The 16,806-nt window shown below is 39.4% G+C and overlaps 1 protein-coding gene across 1 annotated transcript in view; it reads right to left on the bottom strand.

Annotated features, from left to right (window-relative positions):
- Window positions 1–16,806, bottom strand: part of SLIT3 (slit guidance ligand 3) — a gene marked incomplete at both ends in the record, with an annotated part of 527,658 nt that overhangs the window by 158,321 nt on the left and 352,531 nt on the right. The window contains 2 exons of the mRNA XM_082324538.1: window positions 4,190–4,261; window positions 10,373–10,444. Of these exons, the coding sequence (XP_082180664.1) occupies window positions 4,190–4,261; window positions 10,373–10,444 (144 nt within the window). The remainder of the gene's footprint in view (window positions 1–4,189; window positions 4,262–10,372; window positions 10,445–16,806) is intronic.

The raw sequence follows: 16,806 nt of genomic DNA on the forward strand, positions 1-16,806 counted from the left end.
GGTTTCCAGCTAAGTGTTCCTTTATTTTGGCATGGCTGAAACATTCTTACCGAAGTGTCAAATTTTGACTTTATGCAATGTCTTTTTCAGTCCTCAGAATGCTTTTAACTTTCCTTCAGACTGTGAAAACAATTCTTGCTAGGAAGAATTATATTTCCCAAGCTACGTACAATGGCACAGGCTCAGTAAGAATTCAAGTTTTCAAAAGAGGAGGAATTGATAGGGGTAAAAACAGCAATAAATTTCTAATATCTGAAAGAAACTTAGACATGTAATTTTTTTTCCCTGCACTATTTCATATTTCTTCAGAACAAGTTAGGCTAAATAAATCACAGTAAAACTATCCAAAGCAATTTGTTACCTTAAAATAAGTTTGGCAGTTATTGCAAGAGACAGTGTTTTATTGCAGATTTCAAATCACCATGAATGACACCACATACATCATCACCCAGGAGATGATGGTCTAAATGGGACTGCTATGTCAAAATCTAAGCTGTCTCTTGTCGTTGTGCCCAGGCTGATCTAAGCTTTTAAATTGTTCACTAGCTTAATTCAGTATATGAACAAAAGCAAAAGAATTCTCCCTCTGCAATGGTCTAAAATTTATTCTTTCAGTTTAACACACTGAAGGCTTAGACTATTTTGTCATATCTCGTAAAATGTCCCCGGACAGTCTGGACATGGCCTTCCAAACCTATAGTTGTGGGAAGTTTACTGACCCCAAGAATAACATTTATCTTTGATACTATTAACAATAACCAAACGCTGATACAATCCTCTCACTGATATTAGATTTTGAGTTGATTAAATGAAAAATTAATTTACTTTGGAAAGTACATGCAGCAATCTTGAAACATGAAACTATTCATAACTTAGCCCCCATGTCCTGCGCTGTGTTATTAACCACTCTAGCTCCAGCAAAGTGCAATTCTAACTATGAAACACAAACACCATGTACCACAAATAGAGCATTTCTCAAACTGTTGCTTAAAATAATAAGATAACACATTCTTTTGCAATCAACCAATGCTAAATGCAGAGAAAATCTAAAGCAGAAATGGCTTATTTAAAGTGTTAAGATTTTGTGACCTGTTTGACTCCCATAGGTGGATTTCTTGTTAGAGAAAATATATAGATTTAAAATAAAAACTTATGACCTGCTAGCATATGGATCACTTTGCCTTTGAAAAGATTTAAGTTTTATATATTTTAGGGGAAACTGCTTCTGTAATAAACATTCCTGTGTTTTCAAAACTATAATACACCGTTTTTTCTTCCATTTTCACATAGGTACAATAGGCGGAGTACTCTGAGAAACATTTCTGCCTGGAAACACTAACCTAAGTTAACTTCAGAAGAAAGCAGAGTAGCAACCCACTATATATAGGCCTCCATTAGCCAGCTAGACTAACAACGTTGGCTGTCTTCCAGATAAGCACTTTCACTCTCTTAGACCCATAGGGAGCACTGCAATTGCAGGCAAGCAGGGAGTAAAAGGAGGAGCAGAAAATAGGAATAATGCAGGGGGAAAATAAGCACGGATTTTAGGCAGTACAGCAGTACTTAATTTTTAATGGAAACAAAGTTGCTTACTTTCATTTCTGCATTAATATTTTCCCCTCCTTTATTCTCGTTTTAACTCAGCTAGCTGAAAAGTCCAGCTGCTCTGTGCACAGATTAAACCTCAATGGTGTCTCATTAAAATGTATGCCACCAATCACATTTGACTTACATATACAAAAAAATAAAAGTTACTCTCAGCTGAGCTGAAGCATTGTATGCAGAGCAGCGTTCCTTCAGGGCATGCAGCTGACTGAAGTTATTGGGGCCTCAGGCACCAAAAAGTCTGAGACGCTTAAAAGAGAAAACACTAGTAAGCAAACTGTCTTACTTCATTTCTACCTCCTTGTTCTCTCCCCTTTGGCAGTTTCATTGGGAGGGCTGGCACTTCAAAGGAGTCCTCTTCTCTTGCGCTTACTTGTCTTTCTGCGGTTGACAGAACTGGACTGGTGGCTATAGCAGAGATCAGATGAAAGAAGATCCTCTACTTCTCAGAAGTAGAAACCTGGGGAGGTTTCTTCAGAGAAACCCAGATTCTGCAGAAGAGCAGATAATCTTGCTCCATAAAGGTATCTAGGGCTCAGAAATTGAAACGACGACAGAAGTGACCAGCAGGGAAGAACCTGCCAGAGGTGTGGGTGACAGGTCATGAAAGATCAGGGAACTAACTCTTGCCTATCAGCCATAGGGAAAACATTTGTAAGACCTACCTGCAACGAACAGCAAGAGTAAAACCCTTCAAAAGAAAGTAAAAGCCAATGGCAAGCACAATGGACAACTGAACCTAGAGGAGAAAGCTGACAATTTCAAGGCTGGAGTCAATACTGCCCTTGAAACCAGTCTGCCAGAGAGAGGAGAAACAGACTGTGTGTTACAACAGCTTTGCGTGGCTGCGGTAGGAGAAAGCTGAGGCAGAGACAGACACTAAGGGGCAGTTCCCTTACTACAGCCCTTTCTGTGCTGCATCTCATCTCTCTGACCCCTCTCTTCCCCCTTGTAACCTCCTAGCAGTAACTTAAGCGCTATTTTACCCACTTGGATATAACCATATTTAAACATCATTTACTCAAAATATCATTTTGGATGACTGGGCAGAGAATACACAGTCATTTCACTTGCTTCTGCGTGCGAGTCAAAACACTATAAATTCCTGCCCAGTTTATATTCTCATTTCCTCTCTGTCCACTCTGATGTGTTCTGTCCCACTCCTGAGGCCACCTGGGGGTATCTGAATTAGCTATAGCTAAAGCTGAATAACTTCTGAGTTAGGAAGTCAACCCCAGTAGAAATGTCTTGCCTGTCCAGCTTGCTCCTAGCCAGCAGGCTTGCCAGGACCAGAAAGCTGTAGCATTACAGGATCAGCAGTAGTTTCATACTAAGCCAAAACTGCAGTCTTCAGTAAATGTCATTCTCTTACTGAATCGTTTCCAGACAGCACTGAGGGATTTGACCATTCCACACTGTGTTGAATAACACCACCCTAACTATTCAACACAGGCTAGCAACACTTAATATCTATTTCTGGCATTCTCCCGGCTGGATTCAGGGCACAAAAAAAGGCCCATCCTTCTGCATTCTGGCTCAGAAGTTCACTGCAACATATAAGTTTAGGACTGAATAACCTTCTAATACTAGCATTAGTCAACAAGTTATATAGGTTGTTGGAATTATCCAGTATTCAGAGAATGAAATTATGGTAGCTTTTAGAAATAAACTACACTCTTAAAAATAAAACTGTGTTATATGAATATTAATGAGCTAAATGTTTTAAAAGTGTCTTTAAAATTAATGCGGGTAAATATCATTCCAGTTGAGCTTACCCTCTTCTCTCAACCTGGGACTCTTTCTAACACTCTATTCCAGTTCATTCTCCATATGCAGCTTCTGACCTTGTATTGCTCCTTTTACCCATTAAAAGCTCCACTGTTTTAATAGTGCTGTGGGTAGCTAGGTTGAAATATAGCTGCATTTAAATTCAAATAAAACAGTTTCTATATTCTATAAATAGAAACGAATGGTTGTCAAGAGATCCTACCTTCCTTTTATCTTCTGTATGAAGTCATATTTTAGTACCCTTCCAGCTTAATAAAGTAGTAATTACAGCTAAGAAATATAAAAGTTTTCTTAAGAGCTTAGGTCCTTCCCTAACTAGTTTGAAAAAAGCAAAAACAAAACCAAACCCAAAGAAACCAAAAAACTCACAATCTCAGTTCTTTAGTACAGAAGAAAAATTCAGTATGGAAGTATTTCCCCTGACTCCGCCCTGATTAACACCACCAAACAGCGTCTGGGCTATGATGAGGTTTTTGTGTGCCGTGACGAGTTGGGGGGCATGGATTCGCCTGCAGGTGCACACGTACAGTAGATCAGTTAATGCGCTGATTTGAAGAAGTGAACAAGCCAGTAACCTTGGGGGTGTTCATCTATAAAAGAACTTACTAGAGATGTGTAAACAGTTCCTCCTTCTAACCTTCACAACCAATTTTTCAATTACAAAAGATCAGATGCTTCACGCAAGCTGGCAGCTGCACAGAGAAACATAAGCTCTCCCAGACAGCACATTATCATTTTTATTTCTCTTACATGCAAGCTCTCCCCAAATGCCCATTCAGTTCTACTTTCTACTTACAATGAAATGAGAGATTTCAAGCCTTTGAATGCATCAGGCGCAATGTCAGTTATTTGATTCTTGCTGATGTCTCTGTAAAGAGAAGGGAGGATTAAAAAAATATTTGTAAACAGGAATTTGATGAAAATATTTTAGCTGTAGTTTATTGGAAGAATATACTTGATACAAAAACAGAACTAAAAGATTCTATTTCCTCAGAGAAATTATGAGCTATGTAAGGATGCAGACAGTCAAATTCCAGGAATGATCAGAAAACATCAGTCAGTACAACAGGACATAGCCTCAGTAAATCGGCAGCTCCCCCTGTTAATAAGGTCTTCCATTTTATAAACAGAGGGTTTTATGAAGACCTTTGAAGAGCAACAGTGAGGTAGTCCATCGAATAAAAACAGTTGATAAAACCATCTTAAGAACTTTTAATAATGGAGATCGCATTGTGACTCTGTAGGGTGGCCCTCAAGCATGAGGAGCAGCCTGTGACAAAGCATAAAGGTTGTCTGGCTGTTTAAATGCAGGCATGGAAGGCTAACTTTATAACAGTACAGAAGATCATATTTTGATTATAAGTGAAAAGATAGATAAGGTGAGGAGAGCTTCTAAGGTAGCTTGAAAGCGCTGGCAGAACATGCATTAAGGAAGACGGCGGGATTAACAGTGTCAGGTCATTAATGGTGTAGGGACGAGGGGAATGGCTTCTGAGGCAGCAAGACTGTGTTTGTCTTAGAGAAGAAACCGTGTGGTAAATGAGATGTAAAGATGAACATATTCATAAATACTAGAAACATGTAGGATAGCCAAACAAAATTCCCATCAAAACCCTAGGAAATTCCACTAAGGGTTAGTCTCAATTTATATGAAACAATATCAATAATTCTTACAATCACAAAATTCTTCTGAGGTGAGAGTTTTCCCACACCACCTCTGTTTAATACCAATGGGAAAGGGGATGAGAAAAGGACTACCTAGCCCCTGATCCCAACGCAGGCACCAGTGGCACTGAGCAGTTCGTCACTGTACCAGTGATGTTTGGGCTTTAATGGCCTAGAGAAAACAAGCAGCACAAAATGCTACCATGATCTTGATCTGGTGAGGCAGGCAAGAAGAGGGTTGACACAGCACTGGCAGGTCTGCCTAGAGCTTTCAGACACTAGGGAAAGCCTTTGAGCATCTGAATGGAAATCATGGACCTTTGAAGCCAGCAGCACTGCAGGGAACGCCCAGCACGTTGCAGACCCTGTCCGGGAGCCCCAGCAAGATTCCCCCCTTTCAGCTATGATGTGAGTGGAATTCAGTTACAGCCTGCTGTCATTTTCAAGGGAAAGTGTGTTCCTGGTTTGGAAAATACCCTTAAATTTTAATCATAACCAACCAAGTACACAGAGATAAATATGCCAAAATTTCTTTATACATGGAGCCAAATTTCCTACACCTGGGACCCAGACGCTCAGAACTGGGTGCCTTATCATGACCGTCACTGCAATCTAATCTTTCTGTCAATCAGCTCAACCAGGTGCTTAGCTACAGGCATAACTTGGAGCTGCCTTGTTGCATTCACTGACAGTTGGTATCAGCTTGTATCAGTAGTATCAAATCTTTTCACTGATAGCTGAAGCTGGTTTAACACAGTATTTCATGTGCATCTTCACTGTTATTTCCACTGGGGCAGATGCTAAGGATCCCAGTCAGACTCTAAATCAACATCACTTGAACAAGAACTTAGGGATCGGAAAGTAAGAAGGTTTTCCATTCTATGCATGTTTTGAGCTACATATTCTGGTGGTTAAAATTTTAATGAAGTCCTCTAACTGTTTTCAAATCTAGCCACATAAAGTGGGATTTTCTTTGGTCCTTTTATAAGGTTTGGTTCTTTTATAAGGCTCGTCAAACAACTGCTCTGCAATCTACTGACGTTTTCTCTGACAACATCCCACCTACAAGGACAGCATTCCATGAAGGTTTCCGGTTCTTCAGCTCAACTCACAGCAGCCAAATTTGTGAAAGTGAAAGTAGGAATATTTATTTTTATACAGGTTTTTGTGAAACTTGTTTAGACTGCCTGGTAGCATGTGCTGCTTTTTATCTAGTAATTCTTATGTAAGCAGAAGTCTGATGTGGATCTGTGCTATCTATTCATTGAGGAACATGCTAAAACCTGTTACAAGGACAAGAAGTCATGAGTTTGCTGAACAATGACAAGCACCTGAAAAGGGGCATCCAGTTTCTGAAACAAGTATTTCAGCACTATTTTATTGATTTGCTACGTTTCAACATTTCCATCCTTTCTCTCTCCCCATGTCCGGACGCTAATGAGCGTATAACTAATGGTGCCTGAACGTGCATAAATGCCATGCTGGGTGATGATACTCACTCACTTCATGCAGATGCACTACAATCAGCATTAGAAGATAATTAGACACATTATTTCCTTTCCATTAGAGCCCAAGCTCCACTGCTGCTGGATAAGGAGGCGCCATCTCCTTCTGACTTGTCTGAAGCAAAGGGATCCAATTATGTCCTTGTGCTTTTGTTCCCTTCCTTTGGTTTGCTTTGGTAAGATTACCCTATTCTGTGCTTGATTTACATCAAGACAAAGAGATACGGGTTTTTCTAACCTGCACTACTAAGTCAGTTTAGATCACATAAGGCTCATTTTCATAGTTTAGGGTATCTCTGAATCACTCAGTGGAAATGTGGCTCTTTAGCTGGAAATGTAATAAACTTAGCAGGATTCCACCCAGGCAGGGAATACATCAGTCACCTCATACTAGTCTCCCTGCACCTCTGACAGCATGGTAGAGATCTTCTTTCAAAAGGTTGTTTAACACAGCTTGGACGGTGGCTGTGCTCGGTTACCAGTTAGGGACGCAAATTGTTTCTGATTTTGCACCAGGGGAGCAAGGATACCCTCTGAGTCACTGTATAACACATGACTGTAGGGCTTAAATGTCTTTACTGTAAAAGGTTTTGAAACACAACAGATTTATTTTTAGATGCAGCCAAATGCAAAACTATTAATAGCATGGGATGAATATTCTCTTTGTCGACTAACATTATTAGAAACAGATTACTCGATTATCTCTAACATGTAAAATGGACTGTTCTCATTTGACAAGAGTACTCAGCAAAAATCCATGTCATATATGGTTTAGTTTTTAGAAACTGCTTAACAAAAGTAGCAATGCCACAGAGCTACTGGGGAGACTATGAAATCTCAGTGTGTTTTCTGCTAATATACAGTAAAATTAATTTGACAACATGAAATGCCACTACAAGCATCAGAGTTAGAGAGGTACAACCACATCTTTCTAAGTGGCTCTATGTACTTGGCTCTTAGTCTTGTGCTACAAACTTGTTAGTTAAAAGCCTCAGAAAAGCAAAGACAAATGGGAGGTAATGCCATGAACTTTGGAACTCGTAGGCTAGAAGTTACAGAACTATGGTGTAAGCACAACTGCTATGCAAATGAATTCAAAATGGCATGTCTGGGCTTGGATACTTCATGCAATAATGACAACAACTTCTAATTCTGAAGGTGGGATGTATCTCCTTCAAGCCCCTCAAAGCTCTTCTAAAGTCCTTGAATAATTGAGCACAGAGCCAGGACCTGTTACGTTCACCCCAAAATCAGGGGAACCATCATCCCAGGTTATATAATTCAACTGCATATTTGAATCCTATAGGTGCCAAATCTTCCTTCTGAGACAGATACATTTAGCTTCATGTAATTAATTGTGTGAGAAGATGTAGGCAGTTACGAAGTAGTCCAGGACACAAAAGATTTCAGCTCCTTTGCTAAAACCCAATCACCAAAATAACTCTCCCATCCTGGAAGCTGTTGAAGAAACATTCTAAATAGCAAACTTCAGCCAGATGTAAATATAACACTTGAATTAATATACAGACATCTTCTGCTAGCATCTTGATCTATTAATATCAAGTCATATAAAGATTATCTTGGACAACGGGCTCTTACCTCAAAATTAATCTCAGGTATCCGATAATTTAAGAAAAGGAAACTGCATAATCTTGCAGGAAATACTCGGTAAACAATCAAAATATTGAGAGTGCTGCAAGTAAGCAGTCTATTATCCCTAACATTCTTGCATATCTATTCACCAGAAGGAGAAAAATACAATACAATTCACAATATTATGCTAATGCTATCCTCTGAATTACATAAAAATTATTATAAATAATAGTTAATAATAATAACAACAACAACAATAACAATAATGTTCTTCATTTGTACCCTGGGTAGGGCATCAATTAATTAAATCAATAATCTTCATGCGATTGCACTGCTCATTGAAATCAAAGTGACAGAAATTAAGAAAGGCTGAAGACTTCAGTGATATCGAACATGTCCTTCCTCCATAAGGAAAAGGATGGATAATTCTTTTCTTTTAAGAGGTAGTCCTTTGACCAAAGTATATTTTTGTTTTAACAATCCTGGGAATCTTGCACACTGAAAAGATGACGTCAATAATCTCTTCAAGTAGTGGAACAAATGTCCTCAATTAAACTTTATGTAACAACAGTGACGCCCAATTTAGAGCCTCAATGTCCAGCAGGAATAAAACTTTAACAAGGAGACAGGTCAATAACCACATGTTTGTTCTGGGACACTGTGCAGCCTAACTATCTACCCCAGGTTCTTCCACAAAATGCTGTCACGTTAACTAAGCCTTGATACAGATCATCTGGCACAATAACTTATTATTTAACTATGAGTTCAGGTCTCAACGAGTATGCCAATTGTACTCCAGAAAGCTGTTAACACAACTTGCTAATGGAATTCTGCTGTGAAATTCTACCATTAATCATTTCACATAGTAAGCGTGACATTGGGTTGAGCAGCTAGTCAAGTTAAAGAACATTTTTTTGGTTAACTCCCATAAAACTAGAGTTCACCAATCATGAAAAATGAAAGGACAGTAAAACATTGCCAAAATCTAAAATTAGTCATACCTCAGAAAGAACCAAGTAGTGACTTTAATAATGAAAAACTTACAAGTTAGGTCACTGAAAAGGGATCCGTCATTTTTCACTGAAATTACCGTCTTGCTATCTAATACAGTACTTCTTTAAAAATACATACAGCTATATTGAAAGTGAGACAGAAGAATAGAGACTATAAGATTGATGATTTGACCTGTTAAATATTAAGATCCATATTTACAGCTCTTCAGCTCTAGGAACTTGATAAGTTTAGACTGGAAAACACAGTCATTTTACCCTTAAATCCAAAGGTACAGCACAAGCTCATTTCGGTTTCCAAAAGCATTAGCTATCTGATAATCCACTGTCTTCTGTGAAATAAGCTGACAGTTTCTTAATTCCAGTAAGTACTGTTCACACCAGGAAACAAGAACTGTAAAGGCACCTTTTTAGCAGTCTTAGCACTGAGCTACAAAGCCTGAATGACTTCTGGAAGCTACTGGTTCACTGGTACCCATCAACATCCTGATACTACGGTGAAGCAGGAGTAACTTGTTTTACCATTGTCTGCATCATTGTACTACTGTCACAACATCCCTCATATACCACTTAAAAATGAAAACAAAGACCAACCAGGGCAATGCCCAGGTTATCTGCATGAGAGCGCTGCTATAAATCAGGATTATTTTTTTTAAATCCAAAGAGAAAACACAAGAGTTATTAAGAAAAGAATTGTCTGGGTATCTACTGGTCATTAAGAAATAGAGGAAACAAGCTCCAGCAGGCTGCTTTGTTTTCTTGTGAACAATCAAACCATTTCAGCATCAGGACATTGAATGCATTACAAAAAATATCCCAACTACTCTGCAAGAACATGCACTTCTGCTATAACTGGGGTCAACTAAATCGAAGTGGTGCAAACAGATACCAGAGTGAACGAGAGGGAAAAGATAGAACTTAAAATCTTTTCTGAGGAAGCAGATTTGAAGTTTGAACAGACTAGCAAGTAATTAACTCACATCGTTTTTAATAGGAAGTGAAATCAAGCATTATTAAGGATTTCATGCACTGTTAGGCATCCTGAACCAAATTCCGTTGTTGCTTACACTTTGAAGAGATTATTTGTGCAATCCCCAGTGATTTCAACATAGAAATTGCCAATATGTTTCTAAAATAAAGATACTGAACTTGAAGCTAGAAGATTCACGATTGCTCTTGCACGTTGGTCTTGTTATTAAAACTTACATTCTCTTAAGCTTCTTGTACTGGGTAAAAGCTCCAGGGGTAATGATTTTGATGAGGTTTTGTTCCAAACGTCTGAAAACAAACAAAGTAATATACATGTTAACTAAAAAAATTATACGACAGGAATAACATTAAACATGACAGCAATTTTTTACATCAATACAACACAATTTTATAAAGTTTCTATGCAAAACAAATTTTTCTTTAGAAAGCCACTAAATGGAGAAAATACTGAGAAAATAACTTTGAAAATAAAATAATCTCACTGATTACACAAAATCTGTATAGAAAAAAGTCACAGGTATAGAAATTGCATCTTTAAAGCTCACGGAATGAATAAAAAATAGTAGGTATATTTTATTGCTGCTTAATCAAAGTTAAGGTAAAAAATACAGATGCTTTCCTTGACTAGCTGTTGTAAACAGAACATAGCTATCTAAACTAAAAGCTATGCTATGTTGTGACAGCTTAATAAGCAGATTAATAATACTATCAGAGCGACTCAGGAGCAATGATCTGTGGGAACACGATGAAAAACAAAGTGGAATTCACTGCAATATGAATCCAGATTTTCAAGGGGGGAGAGTCTATGCTAAAGCAGAGCAAAGAAGGACTGTATCTTCCTATTTTAACTACCAAATACTGAAGGTGTTCTAAAATGTGGCTGAGACTGCATGAAAGTGCTGCGGTTTTCATTTCTGAGATTTGGTTTGAAAGAAATATTCTTTATGAAGTATCATAAAGGCATGTATCACTAACATAAAATGTAAGCAGCTTTAAGATACCGCGTACAGTAACCACTAAGATTAATTTCCGTTCCTTCCCAGAAGTGTTTTCAAGTCTTTGTCAGGAAGTTCCCCAAACTCCTCAGATGAACCCTAAATATTCACCTCAATTAGAAATGTAAAAGTGGATCCCTATCCAACAAACTCAAATGACCACGGCAGCTAAAATTCTGCAGAGTTGGAACTGAAAGCAAAATTTGATTTTACCTAGCTCTTACTTATTATTCAAACGTTGTGTATTTTTTTCCAAAAATGTCATAAAAAGAAACAGTTTCAACAGCAAGAATCTGTGGTTGGAAAGAGTTTAGAATTGAAATACAAAAACACACTGGAATGATGGAATGAATCACTCTAGTCATTTAGAGCTGCTGCAGCAATGCAGAGGGGATAAAAAATTTTAAAACCAGGAACGGAGATAAAATGAGATGCAGGGAGGAGTAAATCATGGTTTTAAAGGACTTGGGAATAGTAGAGAAAACGTGTAAGGCCCATCAGCCCTCTACTGCAGAGCGTACCCTTCTGTTGATCTGGGCTTTCAATAGACAAAAGAAAATTCTCCCTGAAAATAAGGTATTTTGCCAGCTCAGTTATACTCTGAGAAGCTATTTAAGTCATGAACATTGTGATACTTGCACAGTCAACTTGTACAGTCAATGTGCATGCACTCTTTTATTTCTGTAGCAGTCTATTTTAAAGGTTGTGATCAGAGTTAATTCTATTCCTTGTTTTGTGATCTGAATTAGTGTCTGAGATTTCCCTTCCAGTTGGTCTAAATATAAAGTGTTTCGTTTCTGGCAAGTCCACAGTGAAATGCAAATTGCTGTAAGCTTCAGCACGCTACTATTGTTGGGTGTTTGTCACCAGAATTAGCAGTACACATACTCTTCCCATAAAGGCTTTTTGTCAGCTTGCCAGTTTGGTGTTTAACTCCTCCCAAGTATTTCTATGCAGACACTTCCAGGAACAAAAGAGGGCCATGCCTGTCTAATTCCCTCGCCTTATGGATGGAAACTGGGGGTTCACACATGCTGCACATAGGCGCAGCATAGCAGTCCTTACAGGGGAACAAAAATACAGCGATGGGGGGAAACGCGGCCCATTTTTACAATCCCTTAATATTCCAAGGAAATTTTAGTGACTCAAGGGTGGAAATATACACAGAAATTTTGCCCCCAAAGGGCAAAAAAAGCCAAAATTGGAATCGCCACAGATCCTGAGTAATAAGAAAAAAGGAAATTTCTAGAAAAGGTGGAGCGGAATACAGAAAAAGGGTTGTTTAAGAGAGCTACCTTCTGAAGCAGTACTGAATTCTTCACCCTTTCCTACAAAATTTGCAGCAGATGGCCTGTACAGAAATAGATGGACAAGGCTGTTGTCATCTGCTGCTGTATTTTCACCTTAGCACCCTACATCTTTTTATTGTATGAAGCTCTTGCAAATAAAGGACTAAAGACTACACATAACACATTATGCTTAGTGCACTGCATTTTGCAGATGCTACCAGAGAAGCAACAAGCAGTAGCGTGTGCTCTCATCAGGGTGTGTTTGCAGCTGGAGTCCAACCTGGGCACAAAATGCAGCTGATCTTGGAGCGTTTAATAAAGTGCAGCATTAAGTAAGCAGGTATTTTACAAGTATGAAATACTAATCTGACTTCCGTTCATTTTTTTCATAAATGCATGTTATAGATTGGCAGGCATAGGCTAAAAAACACAATGAAGTTACACAACTAAAATAGTAGAAAACAAATTATTTGTATTAATACTTTGTGCTTTCACCTCATCTGAGCTCGTAAATGATACGTAAAGGACAGTACAGGATTAAAAATCTCTAGGAAACACTAGGTTTTGCCAGAAGGGGTGCTGGCAATTTCAAGGTGATGAAGGCTTAATTATAAACCAGTGTTACTCATGGTATAATGGGAAAGAGGTGCCATCTTTCAAATAAAGTGAAAAACAGAGTTCTTACCTAGTGTTGTCATTTTTTTCTCCAAAAAGTGAAAAGCTAATCTAAATTTTACAGCCACATCTTATTTCAGAGAAAATTACCTCGTTTACCCAGAACATGACCTCTGAAAAACTGTATTTTTCATGGTCTATCCCTGTACGCTATGAAGTGCTGTCATACACTATAAAACCATCTGTGCTAGTGCAAAGCAACACCGGTGAGTTAATTTTTTTTTTCGTGTATCACCACAATACACTATAAGATAATTATACAACACATTTAAGAACTTTGTACAAGAGAGACAGTCCTAAAAGATGAAATTTTGATCATTTGAGCTACTATCCCCCCACATTTAAGATTTCTTAAAACTCAGCAAAACTTTCCTTGATTTTCCTCTGGTAGTTCATAAGAAGATCTATTTAAAAGACTCCACAAGTAGAATTCACAAAGCTGATAAAATAAATTGGCCATGTTCAAACCTCTCAGGGGCTTTTGTTCCTCCTTTCAGTTACCCATTTCACTGTGCCATGTCGCCTGCTGCCAGCTGTATCGCTTAGATGAATTGAAGCATATCTCCCCCCTTCTGACATGCAGCAACGCTCTGTCTGCCTCTTCAAGCTTTATTTTAGAGTCTTTGACAACAACATCAAGGGACAAGAACAATTTCCTTTCTCTAATATATTATCAGAGATTGGAAAGTATAAGGGCCCAATGGATTCAGATGCATTTTTCTTGTAATAACTTGATGCTAGACAGGATAAAGTCCTCCTCCTTCCCACTCTCTTTAAATGACTTTGCAGCAACGAGAGCAAAAAGCAAACATATCAGAGAACAAAAAAACAAAACCAAAACAAACAGGGGCAAACTGTGCAGTTAAATATGAAAAACTATCCCAGAGTAAAGAATAAGCACTCGAATTCCCATGCTAACCCATCTCAAAGTTCCCTGAGGTGCACAGCTTTTCATCACCTCCTCATCAGGCCCCTGTACTGCTCACACCCCGGATGGCAAAACACAAAGGATAAAATCTCTGCCTAATGCAGCCTTCGTAGAGCCAGCTCACGCTCTCAGGAGTGACGAAGCCATTTGTCTTGAAGAGTGATTCCCCCTGCAGAGTGGGGGAGACAGACGTATTAATTTGGGCCTTAACTATCTCTCTTTCACTGAGGGAAAGAAAGAATTTGTTATTTGGGTCTCTAATGGAGCAGTTTGCTAGCAATTTTCCCATTTCAAACACCGTCTCAGCTGCTAATGTGTAATGTTTTGTCAAGCTTACCTACCCATAACATAGACAAATCACTAGCTTGGAGAAAAAGAGAGAGGGAGTGAAGCGTCAGTACTGATAATTCTTAGCTGTCAGATGAATAGAGCCTACAAACGAGACAGCCATGCTCTATTAACAGGGCCATCGAGCTCTTGCCTGAGACGTGTCAGAAACGTCCCTCTGCATTGGGCAGTCATGAACTTCTCTGCTGGGAGAGAGGGAAAGGGAGTGAATGAGCCAGATTGCTCGGGATCGCATCGCTCTGCTCCCAGTGCCGGGGCTCTTTTGGGCTTACATCACTCAGGCAGCCAATAACCAAAAGCAGTCTCTGAGAGAGAGAAAGCGTAAGATCAGATTAGTGTGCAGCAGTAACCCGTAGCACAGTGGCGTCCGGCAGGATGCACACAACCTGCGTGAACGTTGTTGGGAAGGGCAAACCCCTCGCTTTTCTCCTGCCCTATAAGCAGAGATTTGCAGGGAGCTTGGTAAGGACTGTTTGGGGGAAGCAAGCAGCATGTGTATCCCCCACAGTGACAAAGCCCAGGGCCAGGGAGAACCGTTTATATTAGGAAGGCAGAAACTTCTAGAGCACAAAACAATCAAGACAGAGATCGGTCCTCCTTGCCAAGGAGTGAGAACAACTGGATTATAAAAGCTGCTTGGACCATTATCTTACATTTATCTCCTATTTTGGACTTACATATCTTATCGTACATTTTGGACTTCGATGAAGAAAAGTCCACAGATATATTTTCAGTATTTAAGAGGAATAAATCATACTTAAAATCTGGTGGTCTTACTACAAATATGGGCTAGATCTGATCCCTGTCCTGAGGCCTTTCTTGCCTCTTCATTTGAAATACAAGCTTTATTCCTACCATGCACAACAGGTTCAGGTAGCTGCACTGCAGTATTTACCCAAAGACAGCCCTGGATAGGAGGCACCCTTGTTGGGAAGGAAGGAATCCTGCCCTGCAGTTACGCAGTCAGAACCCGCGCTTTATTCTGCAGTGAAGAACGCAGAAGCGGCAGTCACCGCCCCTTACACCACAGCACTGCGGCACCGCACAGGGCACTTCTCTGCAAAGCGCAAGGCAAAAAACCGGCAGTCCTGGTGCTTCAGAAAGTGTTTATGGGCCTACATTACCAAGGAACAGCCTTTTTGTGGCTCTGTCTCTCACCCCTCAGTTCTCTGACAGGTCGAAAACAAAGTGCTTTAGGATGGCAGGACATTCAGCATTTTAAATATCTGTGCTTACTACTTGTTTTAACAGACAGTTAAAGCCTTCAATCTCTACCTCAGCCAAAGACTCTATCACCACTATAAAAACCCTAAACACATATGGTTCTCCAAGATTTTTATACTGCTGCCTTTCATCACACTACCTGAATGACTTCCAAATAAAATTAATAATATGTATTATAAATCCCTCTCATTGAGTCTCCCTTAGGAACTGGAGAGCTGAGAGCCAGTAAACTGCCCACCTATATTAATACGAGGTGACAACTAGAGTTTCCCTTCATATTCCAATGTTTGGTGCTGATTTTCAGGGTCTAGCTGTCAAGCTCCTGCTACAGTTTTAAAAAGGACTGCTTCTTAACTATTCATCTAAGGGCAGATCTTCAATAGACAAAATCCAATCAAGAATAAAGGGACTTTTCAACATAAATCTACCTAGGTAGCTACACAGATAATTTTGCTCACCAAAAGACATCTTTCAGAATGAAACCAGATGTTTTGATATGTTCCCTGGTACCATGGTGTTCATCTAAAAGTAGTGCTAGTGATGTTGGATCTTCTGACATACCACAGTGAATTTAGTTTCAGCTGACACAACTCTGTAGTTGAGCAGTTGGTCAGGTATCTGCTGGTAAATGCTGAATTTCTAACGGCAGTCACGTTATGAATCCACCAGCGCTGTTGTGGTATGCTAATTTTGCATCAAATGCGGTACAAACAGGAAGACACCAGAGAAATCTGTAGACTGGTATTTTGCAAAACAGTTTTTCACATAACACCAATGTCTCTATCAACATTAACAGCCAGAATGCAGTAATATACTGCCAAACCTCAAGGTTTCTCCCTCTACCACTGTGATACTCCACAATCCCAGGCGGCATTTTTGGCCCTTCTCGTCACCTTTCATTGTTATTTCTCCTGCCAGTCTCATTCATTTATTTTCCTTGCTTCATCCTTGGAGCGAGGGTGCAGGCACTCACCGAGCATGCTGCCGGTGCCTGCGCTCCCTCTCACTGCAATGCCACAACTGCATGAACTGTCTGTGGGTTGTGCCCAGACGTAAAAGCAGGGGCTTCAGGTGAGCTCCCCTGTGAGCCATCATCAGTGGGTACAATCAGTGAGGATGTTAAAGGTTAAACAGGAGCTGGTTTAGGGTAGAAGATAAAATAATGTCTCCCTGCTCTTATTCTAGACTAGA

This window comes from Platalea leucorodia (assembly GCF_965183815.1).
Source record: "Platalea leucorodia genome assembly, chromosome: 11".
NCBI classification, from domain to species: Eukaryota; Metazoa; Chordata; class Aves; order Pelecaniformes; family Threskiornithidae; genus Platalea; species Platalea leucorodia.